General features: G+C 42.8%; 2 protein-coding genes across 2 annotated transcripts; one reads left to right on the forward strand and one right to left on the reverse strand.

Annotated features, from left to right (window-relative positions):
- Positions 1 to 586: 586 nt before the first annotated feature.
- trmt6 (tRNA methyltransferase 6 non-catalytic subunit) lies at positions 587 to 9,940 on the forward strand. The gene is made up of 12 exons (XM_008287956.1): positions 587 to 871; positions 1,091 to 1,221; positions 1,405 to 1,514; positions 3,687 to 3,778; positions 3,863 to 3,946; positions 4,027 to 4,151; positions 4,238 to 4,408; positions 5,986 to 6,143; positions 6,327 to 6,412; positions 6,987 to 7,089; positions 7,358 to 7,444; positions 9,298 to 9,940. The coding sequence occupies exons 1-12, from the start codon at positions 771 to 773 to the stop codon at positions 9,457 to 9,459; spliced, it is 1,410 nt and encodes a 469-aa protein (XP_008286178.1). The 5' UTR covers positions 587 to 770; the 3' UTR covers positions 9,460 to 9,940.
- Positions 9,800 to 15,666, reverse strand: chgb (chromogranin B). Its single transcript, XM_008287964.1, has 7 exons — positions 15,621 to 15,666; positions 15,469 to 15,515; positions 15,282 to 15,372; positions 12,295 to 13,768; positions 12,042 to 12,141; positions 11,729 to 11,839; positions 9,800 to 10,338 (listed from the first exon to the last, which is right to left on the reverse strand). Exons 1-7 carry the CDS (start codon positions 15,664 to 15,666, stop codon positions 10,258 to 10,260), a joined length of 1,950 nt encoding a protein of 649 aa, XP_008286186.1. The 3' UTR covers positions 9,800 to 10,257.
- Positions 15,667 to 16,359: the final 693 nt, after the last annotated feature.

Raw genomic sequence — 16,359 nt, forward strand, 5'->3', positions numbered from 1 at the left:
TAATGTAAACTACAGGCCTTAAAATTCATGCCAAATACATTTTTCCATCTGGCCAAAATGAAAACACATAAAGCAGTTTCTAAAAAGACATTAATGTTAAACATCAATGATTCTCACGATCACTGGCGAACAGTTCAATAGTTGACAACGAATCGATTATTAAACAATAAGAATATATTAGTTCTCTCTTTTCCAGTCATCCTAAAGAATTGCACATGTTCACTATCTTTATTCATCAGATAACACACTGCATTATTATTAATATAATGATGGCAGATATAATAGTATATCAGTCAGTGAGGACAAACCAGGACTTTAATATTTCAAACATATTTTGCTGCTGCTTTCCATGCATTATTTTTTAGTTGTAATCGAGTATTTTTACTTTGCTGTACTGGTATTTCTACTTGAGTACTCTCCCAGAATTTAGCGCCCCCTCCCTCTGTTTAAACTCGCTCCCATCGATGATTCTGAAATCAGCAGTTCACTCATCGCACGTCGCTCCTATTGGCTAGAAATCTCAGCGGCTCGGCTCTAGCCAATCAGAGGCGCGGACGCTGCACCTACGGTCTGCTTTCAGCTATCCGTCCTGAGCGGCTACGGAAATGGAAGCTAACACGTGGAAATACTAACTTGCGGTGTTTTGCTTTCCCTTCAGGTTCCTGTAGTGCCTTTTGCGAAGTGTGCCTTGTCAATTACGACTCCGTGAAATTACCTGAAAGCGGCTTTTAGCTCTCAGCTGGGCGGCGAAGCGGTTTATCTGCCGTATTATGGCGGACAACGGAGACGATCAGTACAGAATCAATGAGGGAGACTACGTTGTTCTGAAAAGAGGGGACATCTTCAAAGCTGTGCAGATTCTACCCAAGAAGTGAGTCAAATACTGCAGAGGTCACTCCTCTACCAGCTGAACACAAGCCTCAGTTTGTGTCTTTCTAAGTATTAACCCCATGAAAGGGCAGAAAACCTTGAAAGCATGCTGATAGGTCACCGTGTTTTGCTTACATGTTATTTTCTCATCACCTACTGACTTAATATCACGTGTAAATGTTACTCAAGAATGACAGATCTTGTGTGTTTTCCCTCACAGAAAGGTGATTTTTGAGAAGCAGTGGTTCTTCCTGGATAATGCAGTGGGGAACTTGTACAGCACCACATTTGAGATTTCATCTGGAGGAATCCTGCAGCCCCAGAAGCAGAAGGAAACAGGGAATCCCTCAGGTGTGTATCCAGCTGTTTGATGCTACACACAGTCAGATTTCAGTTTCCTTTTTTTGTGCCACCTGTGGAAGTTTATTTTTGATGAATATCAGTTATTCCCAGACTCCTGACAGCCTTTTTTCTCGCTGTCATTTTCTCCTTGATTAATCTATTTGGGTTTGTTTGTTTGTTTGTTTGTCCCAGATTTAAAGGAGGCAGGTACAGACAACAGACACATTGTCGACGACGGTAAATCACAGAAACTGACCAGGGATGACATCGAGACGCTCAAAGAGCAAGGTCTGAAGGGTCAGGTACATCTGCAGCTTTACAATTACATATACGTTTTAAATGATCATGCCCCGTCTGCTTTTGTGTTTTTGTTTTTGTAGTTAAAGAAAGACAGCAACAGGATGTTTTTTTTTGTTTAAAATTAATATAGAATTCCACAGAAAATCAACAATGACTACTTTCTGCTCGTAAGTGTTGTCTGATGCCACTTATTCGTCCGTAGATCTGTAACGTTACATTGATTAATTAATAAGTTCTCAAATGTTAACTTAATCGGCCCCCTTAAGCGTAAACATTTCCTGGTTTCTTTCCTTCTGTGACATTAAACGGAATACCTATTTAAACTCTTCAATAGGCGACAGACAATCAGTTAATCCTGAAAATAATCTTTAGTTGTCATCTGTGTCATAGACATCCATTGTTGGACGTCTGTGTCTATGGAAACACATAAATCAGATTCACAATTACAGTGGGTGAAGAGGGTGAACAATTTCATAAAATATCTTCTTTTTTTTTTGACGGTTATTGCAATTTGATGGCGTTAAGTTGAGCGTTTACTGTGTAAGACATATAAAACTTGTAATTATTCTCATTATTTTGATCTTTACCTCATGAGACGCCATCAAACAAAGATGACAGCATAAATCAGTAAAACCACTGACAGCTTAAACCGTGGGACAGACGTGCTGCTTCACATTTATCCTAAACTCTGCTTTGTGATTTGCTCATTGCATTGCTTCAAAATCACAGTTTTGACTTGAAATCAATTATTAGTTCAGCCCTACTGGGTGACTGGTGTTCCTTTTATTACGAAGAGCTGAAAATACTCCCAAACATTTTCTAAAAAGCACTCTATGCTTTTCAGAATAAAGGTAAATACTTGATGGCCATGGATGCTTTAAGGGTCATGCTAAGGCCAGTTCTGTACTTTTCTTGTCCAGGAGGGTCTGCTGGAGTCACAGTGATATACATTTCCTCCATGCATTCATGCTAGAATTTGTGTCTGCATGAGAGAGATGCTGATGTAAGGAATGTATTCTTGTCCTCCAAGCAGAATAAATTAGTGCAGCAGCAACAACTATGCATCCACGGTGTCTGTGTGTGTGCATGGGAGTGTAATCCAAGCTGAGTTCTTTATGTCCATTGTATAGATTGGTAGGAATGAGGGGGTTTAGTGGTCGGTCATTAGCACAAGCTCCCTGTAGCTGATTTTTACATGAATCATTATAAACATTTGTTTCCGGTCTGACTGAAAGTAAACACTGGAACAGACATATAATCAACTGGTTAAGATAAGATAAGGTCGACTTTATTTAACTCGAAGGAAGTTGTTTCGCCAGAGTACAATAAACAAAGGTTAGAGAGACATACACAGTTACAGAAAGATTAGTAATTAAATAGAAATCAAATAAGAATACACAGTACAAAATGCTGAGTGGATGCCAAGAAATAGTACCTTACAAATGAAATAACACATGTACAGAAATGTAAGCAAAAAAACAAGAAACAGATATACAGGAAGTCAAAGTATGAGCTTTTACTGAGCTGAGCATTCAGCCCGGCTGGTCGTGGTCATCTCCAGGATGTTGATCTAAGCTACACATTCATTCATTTTAACTCCACAGCTGGGATTCCTCTCATCCGTGAACACAAGGAGGATTTTCCCAGTCTGCCGTGAACAGGTGATGCTCAGCGCAGGTTCAGAGGTTTGCTGTCTTCCCACCTCCATCAATGCAACAAAAGACGGACTGACAAGTGTCCTCAGATGGAGATCTTTCGTGCAGTTAGCATAATATCCCTTCCAGGCGGCTAATTTCTGTTTAACTTTGGTCAGACTGAAAACAAAAGATTCATGTAACAATTAGATTTCTTTGGAAAGCTGCAGGGAGCTCATACTGATTTCCTCGCTAAATGCCGTTCACAGGCTCTTTCGTGCGACTCCTCGCTTCCCCAAATCCTTACAATGGAGGTGACGAGTGCAAAATTGGCGTTGCACTCAGAGTCACAATAGACACATTAGTGGGAAACACGCCAGGTTAAAATAACCAGGAATTCTCTTTTCAGCAGGAGGATGAGTGCCACAGACATGGCACAAATATGAGCGATAAGCCAAGGCATTGTTGGGTTTTGTCTCTTTTGTGGAAACCCTATACTTTACAAGAATAAAGAGGCTATATTTGTAATTTCTTCCACAGGAAATTATCCAGCAGCTGATAGAGAACAGCTCCACGTTCAGAGATAAGACTGAGTACGCTCAGGACAAGTACATCAAGAAGAAGAAGAAGAAGTGAGTGACGTCTGACGATGAACTCACAATCTGTTCTAGACTCAAATGAAAGTCGTGTTTTTATTGGTTCGCGTCTTCTTCCAGGTATGAAAACACGGTGACCATTCTGAAACCGTCCTGCCGCATCCTGGCTATGATGTACCACGGCCGCGAACCGGGGAAGATCTGGTGAGTTGGTGAATGAGCGATCAGTAGCTGGGAAACTTTTCTCTGAATAGCAGTGAGATGATTGTTGTGTTGTGTTGCAGCCACCTGCGGTACGACACACTGGCCCAGATGCTGACTCTGGCGAACATCCACGCTGGCAGCAAAGTTTTGGTATTCGAGACTTGTGCTGGACTGGTGCTGGGATCCGTCATGGAGAGGATGGGAGGCAAGTTGTGCAGGATTTGATCAATTCAGTGTCTTTTCTTTTGGAGCCGTCGTGTAATTGTGCGTTTTTTTTTTCTCCTCGTGCAGGCCACGGCTCGGTGATTCAGATGTACCCAGGAGGCGGGCCGGTTCGAGCGGGCGTGGAGAGCTTTGGCTTCCCTGCGCATTTTCACGATACGCTGCACGAGTTTCCCATCTGCCACGTCAACGCTCTGCTGGCAGGCGCTCTGGACGCCGCCGCCAAAGACCCCACTGCTGGTAGGACCCGCCTTCCTCTGCAGCCTCGCCAAGATGTTTACTGTTTTCTGGCATGAACCACAAGTCACTCTCTCGCCTCCAACCAGTTCAGAAGGCAGCAGCGTGCCCTGGCTTATCTCCATCGCCTCCCTGTTAGATTTAGAAGTGATTTCTAGATTTTGCTGATCTCCTTTAAGGCCCATCAGGGTCCATATGAGCCATTTTGTAGGCTTAGATCCCAAAATGTGACCCTTCTCTCTGCTCGAGTGCAAATTTAAATCTGAATATGCTTTTGTCATCAGAGCCCCTCAAATTTGGAATGAGCTGCCTGAGGAGATAAGGCTGCAGAACCCATATTTAAAAACTAGCCTTTGTGTGATGTCTTTTTATTGCTTATTAGGGTTTTTTTTTTTTGCTTTACTGTTTTATTTGTAATTTCTTATATAGTGACGTTTTGTAGTTTTGCATCTTTTGTTGTCTTGTTGAACCTTGATTTCAAACCGTTTCCAGACATTCTTTTACGTAACATTGCTGCTTCATCAGTCTGTTATAGTGACGGCATTCTGTCATTAAGACAGAAGTAAAATTTTAACACAGCTTCATTCAGAAACGGCAGCAGTACATGCACGATATCTGTCATACATGCAAGGCTGGACGGGGCATCGAGTGATGGATTATACAAAATAAAGCACTAATAAACAAAAGGTTAAATCTAAATCGGTTATTTCACAAATGCTTTCACCCCGTGCTCACCTGTTAGAACCTGATCAATCCTGTCTCCATGTCAGGGATCATTTAAATTTAACGGTAATAAATGAGGTTGCTTTCGTTGCCCCACATGTATTAATGCTGCTCACATGGATCCTGCTGCTGGTATTTAATCAACTCAGAGCAAAGAGTCCTGGACAGCTGGAAGCAACAAATTAGACTTTAGCGCTTGTTAATGTTTTGTTAAAACTAGGATTACATTCATTAGTGGTGAATGTCATTAATCGGACCTGGTATAGCCTGTGTTCATCATGTGAAGTTGTATTTTTATGGATGCTTCAGTTTGTAGTAGATGTTAAGTGAACAAGAGAGGTGTTTTATGAGTTTGACTCTCAAACTGTTGCTATCTGTGATATTTTTTTACCAGGATTGGTGCTGAAATGTGGAAGAAGTTTCCAAAAATCACGCCACACCACTCAGAATGCATTTCCTCTCCATGCCTATCTGATAATATGACGGCATGCAGTTTAAACTTGGATCACCTTTTAAATTGATACAGAAATGTTAGCAGGTCACCACTTTTCCAGAAAAATGATCAGGTTGCTCATTAGGATACGAAGTCGACACTGTTTTCAAAAGTGCTCCATAAATAGAGTTACTGTTGTTTTGGTGAAGCTACAAGCCTGTTCTGAAAAAAACATTCCTGTTTGCAAAAGCACCAATACTAAGATCTGAACGTCTCCCTCTGATTAGCATTTTCTTGTTATTTTTGCATTGACAAACTAAAGTACACCTTAAGGTTAATCAGTTAATTAAGAGCATAAAAATTCATAAAAACAAATGTTAATTGTGTTCGAAACATTCATCGGAGATTTCTTCCAACATTGCAGATGAGAAGCAGTTCGGCTTGGCAGCAGAGGAGGAACAAATCCCGCCTGAGGCAGAACAGCAGGGCAGTCCAGAGGAGCAGAGCATGGAGACAAACACCGAGGATGATGCTGGCCAGGACCAGGAGAAAATAGAGAAGGAGAAGCGCAGAGAAGCCAAAGTATGTCCAATATTCACCAAAACAAATCTGTTTTACTTGCATCTCATGTTTGCTGAAAGGCAGACAAGCACTTGATAATTTTACCTCGATCGAGGCTGAGTTTTTTCTCAGATGCTTCTTGTTTGAAGACAGCAGAACAAAGAAACGCGTCCTGACCTCCTCGTTTTTTGTTTTTTTTGTCAGGCTCAAGAAAAAAAGGTGAAGCTGGAGGAGAAGCAGAAGAAGCTAGCGGCTGCTGCAGCCCTGCTGGAAGGCAGGAACGCCGACGGGTTGGTGTCACGTTTTGTTTCTCAGTTCTGCACCAAAACAAAAGCAATTAAAATCGAGGAAAAAATGTAGGGATGATTAAAGTGTTGTTAACTACACCGTTAAAAAGTCACCATAAATTACTCGGCCTCCCCTGAGCTCCTGCACGGCGATGAGAGTCCTTTCAAGGTGAATAAATTGATTACTTTGCAGTTTCCCCTCATATAAAAATCAAGAACCGTATAGCTTTCGTTATGATTGATGCGTGAACTGGTGTGAAGGTGACATCTGAGCCCAGAGTACAAGTATTGATCTTGTTAGCCTATTGACTTCTCCTCTACATCACAGCAGCTATATCATAAACACCGCCACAGAGTGCAGTTTAGCCAATTGTCCTAAATCAGCCTCTTCGACTGACTCTCATCCAGCTGCATGAAATACGGTGTGAACATCGACCACAGCCACGTAGTAAATCTCTGGAGTCTTTCGGTAATACGCCACCGACAGCTGATGGGCTAAATTTCCAATTACAAACTGCACTGTTGACGGCGTATTTCATGTGGGACAGGTTTGCTTGATCATCTGTTTGTTTCCCAGGCTGGTGATAGCGAGTCGCTTCCACCCGTGTCCGGTCCTGATGACCCTGCTCAGGTTCCTCTCCCCCTCCAGGCCTTTTGTAGTTTACTCCCAGTACAAAGAGGTGAGATATTCACAGCCTGACGTCCTCCCCTGAATGAGCATCGTTCGTTATCTAAGAAGGATCTCCCATTACTGCTCGCAGAGTTTTATTGTTTAGCGCTTCAGTGGGTAACGTCCTCATTACATAAGAGCAGTGGACGTTCCTGTCACTGCCGACGAGTTAGAATCACATCGCACACCCTTCTACTGATTACCTCTGTCGCGTTTATGGTTGCTGAAATGATGAATCTGCTTTTAATGCTTTTTTTTTTTCACCTTGATTTCCGCAGCCTCTTATCGAGTGCTACACAAAACTCAGGGAAGTCGGCGGTACAGTGAACCTGAGACTCACAGACACCTGGCTGAGACATTATCAGGTACATGTTCACACTCTGCTGCTTCTTGATTTATTTGCTGCAGTAAAAGTTGCTCTAATCAGGACTTGATGTGATTTTTGTGATCGTATATAACGAGGGTCGCTCTTAAAGTCGTAAACAAAAGTTGACCTACTCTTATGCAGTCTGATGACTTCTACAAACACATGCGTCGTCACAAAACAACAATCTTTCATTTTGGTTCTTTCATAGATTCATTACAGGGCTTCGGGAAATATGACCAAATCTGTGGGGTCGAAAATATACATACAGCAGCTTGAAATATCAGTTTGGTGACGAAGAAAGCTCGGTTAATTACATTTTTGTTGTTTTCTACAGCTGGTGACTCCTCAGAGGCAATTTAATTCATTTAATACATCCAGAACCTTGTGGACAGCTACTGAAAGCGCCTGGTTGAGGTGAAAATGGCCAAAAGGACAATTAGCCAACTATTAGCTTTGCTGTATGTGTATTTTTGACCCGGCATATTTTGTCATTTATTGCACATCTTATTTCTTTATTACTCACTGTTTTGGTTGTACCGTCCACAACTTTGCCATCTGACCCACCATTCACATGTTCTATATAATTGTTTGACTACGACCACAAGTCTTCACAATGCATGTAAGACGGAAAAGGAGCACGTTTCCACGATTAGCAGCTTTTAACCAGCTAATGTCTTTTAATTTGCCTAAAACTACAGATGACCTGATCAGATCTTTAAAAATCGTGATCGTGACTGATAAAGGCACTTTTAAACTCACTGTATCTGGAGGAACCGGCCTTGCATGTAGTTCTATAGGTACTTCAACAGGTACACGTCGGTCAGCGACTCAGACGGTCGCCTTGCCCGTCACATTGCAGCACCATGTGATTGTGATTCATTCTGAGGTGTCCCGAGAATTTAAAGCTTCCTACTATGTTTGTGCTGTGAAAGCGTGTACAAATCAAAGGCCAGCAGCTCTTTAAAAGGTGAATTATGAAAGTGGGGATGATGGAAAATCTCCTCGCACAGCCTTTCCTCTAAACAAGCGTTTGTTTTCCTGGTGCATGTGCAGGAAACGTGCTGCTAGTACATATAGTCCACAGTGAGGTCAAGACTCGGCTAGATGAGAAAATGTGCATCAATTTGCGAACCCTTACAGACACGCTGAAGTATGAATTGGCCTTAAGGCCTTCAATTTAAGGAAGAGTCGGCGATTCTTATCCATCCCAGTTTCTGTCATATTCAGTGAATGTCGTCTAGCTTTCTGTTCAGTGAAACAAATCGGGTGTTCGTACGCAGCCCTGGCTCTGTAAATGGGAAGCAGTGGCTCGAATCGACTCCACACAACTCTTTTCCAGCATGTCCTATGTACGTTTTTGCTCGTGCATGTTTGTGTTTGTGCACATCAGCAGAATGATCGTACAGTGCAGCCAGACCACTATGTTCTACATGAGACTGTTCTATATGAAGAAAACCGTCGGTATTGCACAGATTTATTTAGAGATGATAGAAACAGTGTCGAGGAGCACTGAAGCTGTTCTGCCAGCACTCGGTAGACCAACATCTTGCTAAGACATTGAAGATGTAGTTTTTTCCTTTAATTTGTCACACCTTCAATTTCCAAACACGGTTTACTTTCTAAACTGTTCCAAATATTCCACATCAGGCAGCATCAGTTCTTTACGATAACTGATCATGTGTTCCAAACTTCCCCCTGATTTGTTCTTTCACTCTGCAGCTTCTCTCAGCATCGCGCAGTGTGCACAGTGTGTTTGCGTTCTCACAGACTTTTCTCCCTCCACTGTGTCATTTCCCCGAGCGGCTCCAGTCAAGTTAACGTCTCCTGACTTTATTGCTGCCGTTTCCCCAGGTGTTGCCTAACAGGACACATCCCGTGCTGCTGATGAGCGGAGGCGGCGGCTACCTCCTCTCAGGGACGACGATCGCCGCGGACCGATCCAAACCCGCCGCCCCCCAGCAATCCGAGGAACCGGCACCAAAGAGGCAGAAGCTAAAAGACACCGAAGGATAAACGGATACAGGAGCGTCTTAACGTTTGAAGGGCCTGCAGGGATTCTCCTCCAGCAACTGACGTCCGTTTCCGTTGAACCGATTTGACACATCTGGAGTAGCGGAGGCAGGGTGTCTGGTCTGCATTCATCAGAGCACTTTCTGCCGTCTTGTGTACTCACATCAGTGATGCTGAGAAGTTAGCCGGTTTAGGCTATCTGAGCTCAGTGTGTGTGAGGAGCTGGTGACATAATCATATCTGTGTTGAGAGTTAAGTGACGGGTTTGTGTCTTTTTACCCTGAGACCAAGTGTAAAACAGGTTGTTTTTTTTTAAATGCTCTCCAGCTTCTAGTTTTTTTAAATTTAGTTTTCCCTGCAGAAAGTGCCATTTGTTATATGATCCAGGGATACATCTGTATCTGCACCCAATTAAAACGCAGAACTAAACATGTGCGACTACTTATTAATGAAGAAATAAATGACAGATGTCTGTTTGGTCCCAGAATATCTCCTTTTTATTGAGTGTAAACAGAACAAAGTCTTGAGAACACATTTGAATCATTTATCTCGTATATATATTAATATTTTCACATTTCTCTGACTATATATATATATATATGTATATATATATAAATGTCCAGGCCATTCCCATGCGGATTAATTTTCAGAACATCAAAATATCACAAAAACAGGTTGATAAAATGGTTTGGCAAGGCTCCATGGTTCTTTTTTTTGTCACTTTTAACACTGTAAGCACACTAAGTTGGCAGACGTACAGTTACACAGCAACCTTTATTCACTGGTAGCTGGTAGTCTGGATTACGCGGTGTTGTCATGCAACTTGGCTGCGATTTTCTGCAACTCCATGTCCATCGCTGCCAGGTTTTCCAGCTCCTTCTCCTGAAAAACATTTCACAAGTCAGCAACAACTTTTATTACAACACCTGAGCAGTCTGCTTTTTAACCACATTTGGAGCAGAATTAAGGGATTAATTTCCCATGTCTGCTTCAAAATTAGCCTAATGTCCTTAATTGGTCATTTAGGTTAAATATTCTCTGATGATGCTCAGAATTTCGGAGCTGTGGAGCTAATAAATCACGATGCCACTGCCTTTCTAATTTGTTTTTCTGCTTTAAAGTTTATGACAACGTAGAGAGGTCTCTGCAGGCTGCGGATCTCGTTTAATGGGCATATTATGACTTTGATTGCTCCGGGAGGCTACAATCATGAGCTTCTGAGTGCGATTACTGCAGCAAATATAAAACGCCAGTGTGGAGAGAGCAAATAAAGGGGACAAGACGAAGAAGAGCTGATGTGAGCAAAGCAACTCTAGAGAGCTGAAGAACAAGCTACTACTAGTGAATGTGCTGGTTTTCCACTCCATGTGTTCGGCTCACTAGGGATGGTTCTTGATGTGCACTTGCACAGATGCATATTCACCAGCGTTCTGCGGTTCTGAAGGCTAAACAGTGGCAGCATGTTCCCAACATCTCCATGTAGAGTAGAGATTTCCATAATGAGTGTGGATGCTTTTTCCCCCCACAGTGAAACGCTGCGGTGAAGAGACGTAATGTGCTTCATGACTTTACTGGGGCAGCTGAAAATGGTGCAGATTGTTTAAGGCTGCAGACTGAAGTGCTTTTCCCAGTATATATATATATTTTAGCTCCAGTTTTGCATGTATGTTTAAGTTGCCTGGATGCTGGTTGTCATCAGTAGCAGATATGACATTTCGCGCTGCACCGTAAATTACAGTCTACACAGGGTTCGATGATTTGGGGAAAACGTCTAAATACGATTTTTTCTGACAGATATTGCAGTTTGATTTGTGATATCATCTCTTAAAGTCAAGCTTCAGTTCAATATTGATTGTGTTTAAACAGATTTAAAGCGTGATGGAGCGTCAGCGCATGAATTATGATCAAAAATGCGGCTGCCACAGAAGGAGGACGGTGTTGGTTTGTAAACTCACTGACACTGAGTCAACGTCCTGCAAAATGTGCAAAGTGTGGCTAATAAATAATGCAGCTGAGCTTATTTCAGGTAAATCTCAGCTTGTAGCCTGAACTACAGGGCATTCGTCAATCTATAGGCAGCATAAACAACCCAATTGTTTGAATAAATCATTATTTAGAGGTAACACTTCATATATCCTAAACTACAGCATTTGTAATTTGCAAATCAAACTGTGTCCAATTAAGATTTTGATCTGTAATCGAGGAATTGTGAGAAATTAGTGATAAAAGTCATTTGTTGATCCAGAATTAGTGATGCTGTTTTTGCATTTACCTCCTGTGGAGTGAGGGTTCTCTGGTTTGTGCTCCTCTTTGCCTCCTCTTGAGTCGAGTGGTTCGCCAGGTGGTTTATCTTGTAGCTCAGCAGCTTGGCCAGTTCGTCCATCTGAGCAGAAGAAAAGCAGAACAAGTAAGATCGTGTAAACTGACCAGAGTAATGAGCTGCTGATCAAAAAAATGTCCATCAAACAGAATGAAATCCAGCATTTGCTTTGAAAATTGGTGGATTGCACACATGCATTCATTTAAAGCCTTGAAAACCAGCTACTCGTTCAGTTTAATATAGAATATAAATGAATGACTCCTACCTTGCTTGAGGTGGCAGCGTGTTCGTCTGAGTCCCTTTTATACCAGGCAGGGTGGTAGTAGCCTCTGAAAATCCAGGGATTACGTTTCTCAGCCAGGTACCTGCAAAACAATCCCAGTTAGTTGTGATGCTACCAGTAGCCTTTGTGTCTGTAGATGTGCACTGCTTCAAGTGTGCAAACAAAGTTCTTATCCCTGTTTTGTGCTCCACTGTGCAAACTACAAACATGCAGAAGTGAGTATGATGAACGATACCTCAGAGCTTCATCTCTGTCCTCCACGGTTTCCTCTGAATCACCCCTCTGTTCTTCTTCTTCTTCTGACGATCCTCCGCCACGCTTGTGAAGTTTCTTCTTGTGGTGGTACCGGTGTGTCGGCTTCCAAATGCGCTTTTCTACTTCTCCCTCTTCTTTTCCGTGCCTTTTATCGAAGCCCCAGTATTCCTGGCTGCGCTCTCCTTCTGGTTCGTCTCTCTCTTCTTCTGCGAGCTCTTCGTCGCGCTTGTGTCTCCTCTGGTGATGCCTTCCAGCCCTCCATTCTCTCTTCTCTCTCCCGGTATCAAAATCCCAGTATTCCTGGCTGCGCTCTTCGTCAGGCTCGTCCCTGGCTTCTTCAGAAAGCTCCTCATCGCGTTTGTGCCTCCTCTGGTGGTACCTGCCGGCTCTCCAGTCCCTCTTGTCTCTTCCAGAATCAAAATCCCACGACTCTTGGCTGCGTTCTTCGTCTGGTTCTTCTCTTTCTTCCTCAGCAAGCTCTTCGTCACGCTTGTGTCTCCTCTGCTGGGGCCTTCTAGACCTCCATTCTCTCTTCTCTCTTCCGGTATCAAAATCCCACGACTCCTGGCTGCGTTCCTCGTCTGGCTCTTCTCTTTCTTCCTCAGCGAGCTCTTCGTCACGCTTGTGTCTCCTCTGTTGGGGCCTTCTAGACCTCCATTCTCTCTTCTCTCTTCCAGTATCAAAATCCCACGACTCCTGGCTGCGTTCCTCGTCTGGCTCTTCCCTGGCCTCTTCTGAAAGCTCCTCGTCACGTTTGTGTCTCCTCTGGTGATGCCTTCCAGGCCTCCAGTCCCTCTTGTACCTTTCATCGTCGAAACCCCAAGACTCCTGGCTGCGGTCTTCGTATTCGTCGCCCTCCGATGGCTCATCGCTGCGCTTGCGCAGGCCTTTCTTGTGGTGATAGCGATGTGTTGGCTTCCAGATGCGCTTGTATCGCTCCTCCTCGTCCTCGCTGCCGTGCCTTTTGTCTACATCCCATGATTCCTGGCTGCGTTCCTCCTCAGGCTCCTCCTCATCTCCTCGTTTGCTTTTCCTTTGGTGGTATCTTCCAGGCCTCCAGTTCCTCTTCTCTCTCTCGTCCTCTTCTTCGTCTTCTTCTGACCTCTTCTCGTCTATCCCCCAGCTCTCCTGACTGCGCTCGTTATCCTCTTCCTCGTCGCCTCGTTTGCTTTTCCTCTGGTGGAATCTTCCGGGCCTCCAGCCGCTCCTCTTCTCTCGCTCTTCTTCCACTTCGTTCTCGTGCCTCTTGTCCTTCTCGTCGCCGAAACTCCACGACTCTTGGCTGCGCTCGTCTTCTGGGGTTTCTCTTTTCTCCTCCACGGATTTCAAGAGCGCCTCGATGTCTTTCACATCTGCTGCCTTGGCTTCAGGCTCCACAGTGTGACCTTTGAGTACCTCGTCATGGGCTACCGTCCCCTCACTGCTCTTCTTGTCCAGTGGCGCATGTTTAACCCCTGGAAAGATGAAAAGAGGCATAAAGATCCACTTATAGCTCTCAGGGACAAGTCATGATGGATTTACCATTTGATTTCAGCCGTTAGATGACATTAATGATTTATTTTGTTGCATCTATGTTAAATTAAAGGTTGTTGGAGCTGAAACAGACACCTGAATATAGCTTCTTGACTGTAACATAAAATATATGAACATGGTCGTCCTAATTGCTGTATTTATGTATATTTAGGTTATTAATAACACTTCTAAATCTTACAGTGCCTCCTCAGAGGTAAGGACAGTTAAAAAGCTCCTTTAAATCAACTATTTGGGTAAATTAGACTGAACTAACATGAAAAATAACCACATCTGTAAAGTCAATAGGCATGGAAAGAGGTTTTGTTTCAACTTTAAGAGGGAAAACATCAAGTAAGAGAGAAATTCTGAGCATTAAACCGTCGATTTCCTGCATTCTGGTGAATTTCAATGCACCGATACGTGCCCTTTTTTTTTTGCATCTAATGGGGCAAAAATGTCTTAATTTATGCAAAGGAAAAAACACAATTAAAATCTTCCTCAAATTTGGATGATTCAAACTGAATGAGCATGAAAAATAACCCCATCTGGGAAATCTACAGGCATGGAAAGCGTTTTTTTCTCCAACTTTAGATGGGAAACATTAAGTAGGAGGGACGTTTTAAGCATTCACACCTAATTTCCTGCATTCAGCTGAATTTTCATGCACCAAATTGTGCCTTTTCTGTCTCAATTGATGGTAAAAATGTCTCTGTGTAAGTAAAAGAAAGTTCATGCGTCAGGTAAAAATGAAAACAATAATGAAATACAATGCAGGCATTCTGTTTTTCTTTAAAAGGATGTTCTATACAGTTGGATAATTTAGCCTGAGTGAGCATGAAAAATAACCACATCTGGGAAATCTATCGGCATGGATGTGAGTGTTTAGAAATGTAAGCATCAAACACTTAACTTCCAGCCTTCTGGTGGATTTTCATGCATGATGATGTTTTTATTTAGGTGAAGAAAAACCCCAAAATTCATGCATCAGGTTAAAAAAAAAAGAACTATATTGTAATACGATGCATGCATTCTGCATTTCTTACAAAGACAGTTAAAGAATATTACTTAAATTTAAATATTTAGGCTGAATGAGCACGAAGAATAATCTGGGAAATCTATATTCAGATGTAGGTTTTTTTTTTTTAAATTGAGCATCAAATACTTATTTTACTGCATTGTGGTGGATTTTTATGCACCAGTTTGCGTCTTTTCTGCTTCAATTTATGATGCAAATGTCTCTATTTAGATAAAGAAAAACCCCAAAGTTCATGCATAAGTAAAACATCTAAATGGGCTATAATGCAGTGAGGCTCAGTTACAGGATTCTGCTGCAACTTCTCTCCTTCAATATTTTCCCTGCAGAGTCAAATACACGTGTTTGAAGTATTGCAGAGGAGGTTTGCCCTCTTCTCTAAACCTACACCTCTGTTTCAGTAGATCTCTGGTGCTACAAACCTGCTTGGATAATATCTTTGCATTCCTGATCCAGCTGAGAGTCCGGTTTGGAGAGAGCTTTGGACAGGACTTCAACCAGACATCTTGTCACCTGCAACATGCAAATCATCTAAATATAAAAACTGTAAAAGCTTTAAATTGGCTCAAATTAAAAATTCAAAATAAAAGAATGAAGAATGAAGCATACCACATCTTCTCTCTGTCCTTCTTTGACCACTGGAAGCGCTAGATTTTCTGCAAAACGTGAATAAAGTGTCTGAGTCTCTGTCCGTGGTGCTGAACTGATCACTAACTTTACTGCAACAACAAGAAGATAAAGAAGAAGGAATAAACACTCACCTGTCAGCAGAGCCGCAACCGCAAGCACGGCAAAGAAAAGCCTCATCGTGCCGGAGAGGACGAGGGTAAATCCAGAGAGAAGAAAACCCCGAAGAGCGGCTCCGGTCTCCTCCTTCTCGGCAGGAGAGAAGCTGCTCTGAGCTCCTGCAGCCGAGCGGCTCCTCAAATACGGAGCGCAGTGGGCTGAGCGGCGTGGGAGGAGGACGGCTCCGGGCTCCGCTCCTGTCATGACTCATTAGGACCTGCCGGGAAAGTGACAATCTGACGCTGCCAACGTGTTCGACATTTTGGCAGGAAAAAAAAAAAAGTGGAGTTTGTAATCCAGTTAGTGCCACGGTTGGTTCTGGTCACGCTTTAAACAGGTTTTAGGGAGGAATTGGAGGGTTTGAGTTGCGGTGGTGCAGCAAAAAAAAAAAAAAAAAAGAATCCAATGCAATGTGATATTTCAGCCCTGCAACGCTTCCTGGACATTTTATATGCATTGTATTGAGTTGCATACTGTGCCTGGTGGTTAGTTCATACAGAAAAAAAACATGATTTTCTTAATTCAGTCAGAAAAAGGCTTCCCTTCAGGCTCAAGTTATGTAACTTCTCCTGGTTTCCAGCTGCAGTGTTTCCTCTTATGTGGGTTAATGTACCAGTAGGAGTGGAGTCCAGGGAGGATGCAGGAGATGCATCCCCTTCACTTTTTGGAACCTGTGAATTTGTACCCCTGCAGTTTTAGCATCAAATACTTCAT

Source organism: Stegastes partitus, unplaced genomic scaffold (genome assembly GCF_000690725.1).
Source record: "Stegastes partitus isolate 25-593 unplaced genomic scaffold, Stegastes_partitus-1.0.2 Scaffold530, whole genome shotgun sequence".
Lineage (NCBI taxonomy): Eukaryota > Metazoa > Chordata > Actinopteri > Pomacentridae > Stegastes > Stegastes partitus.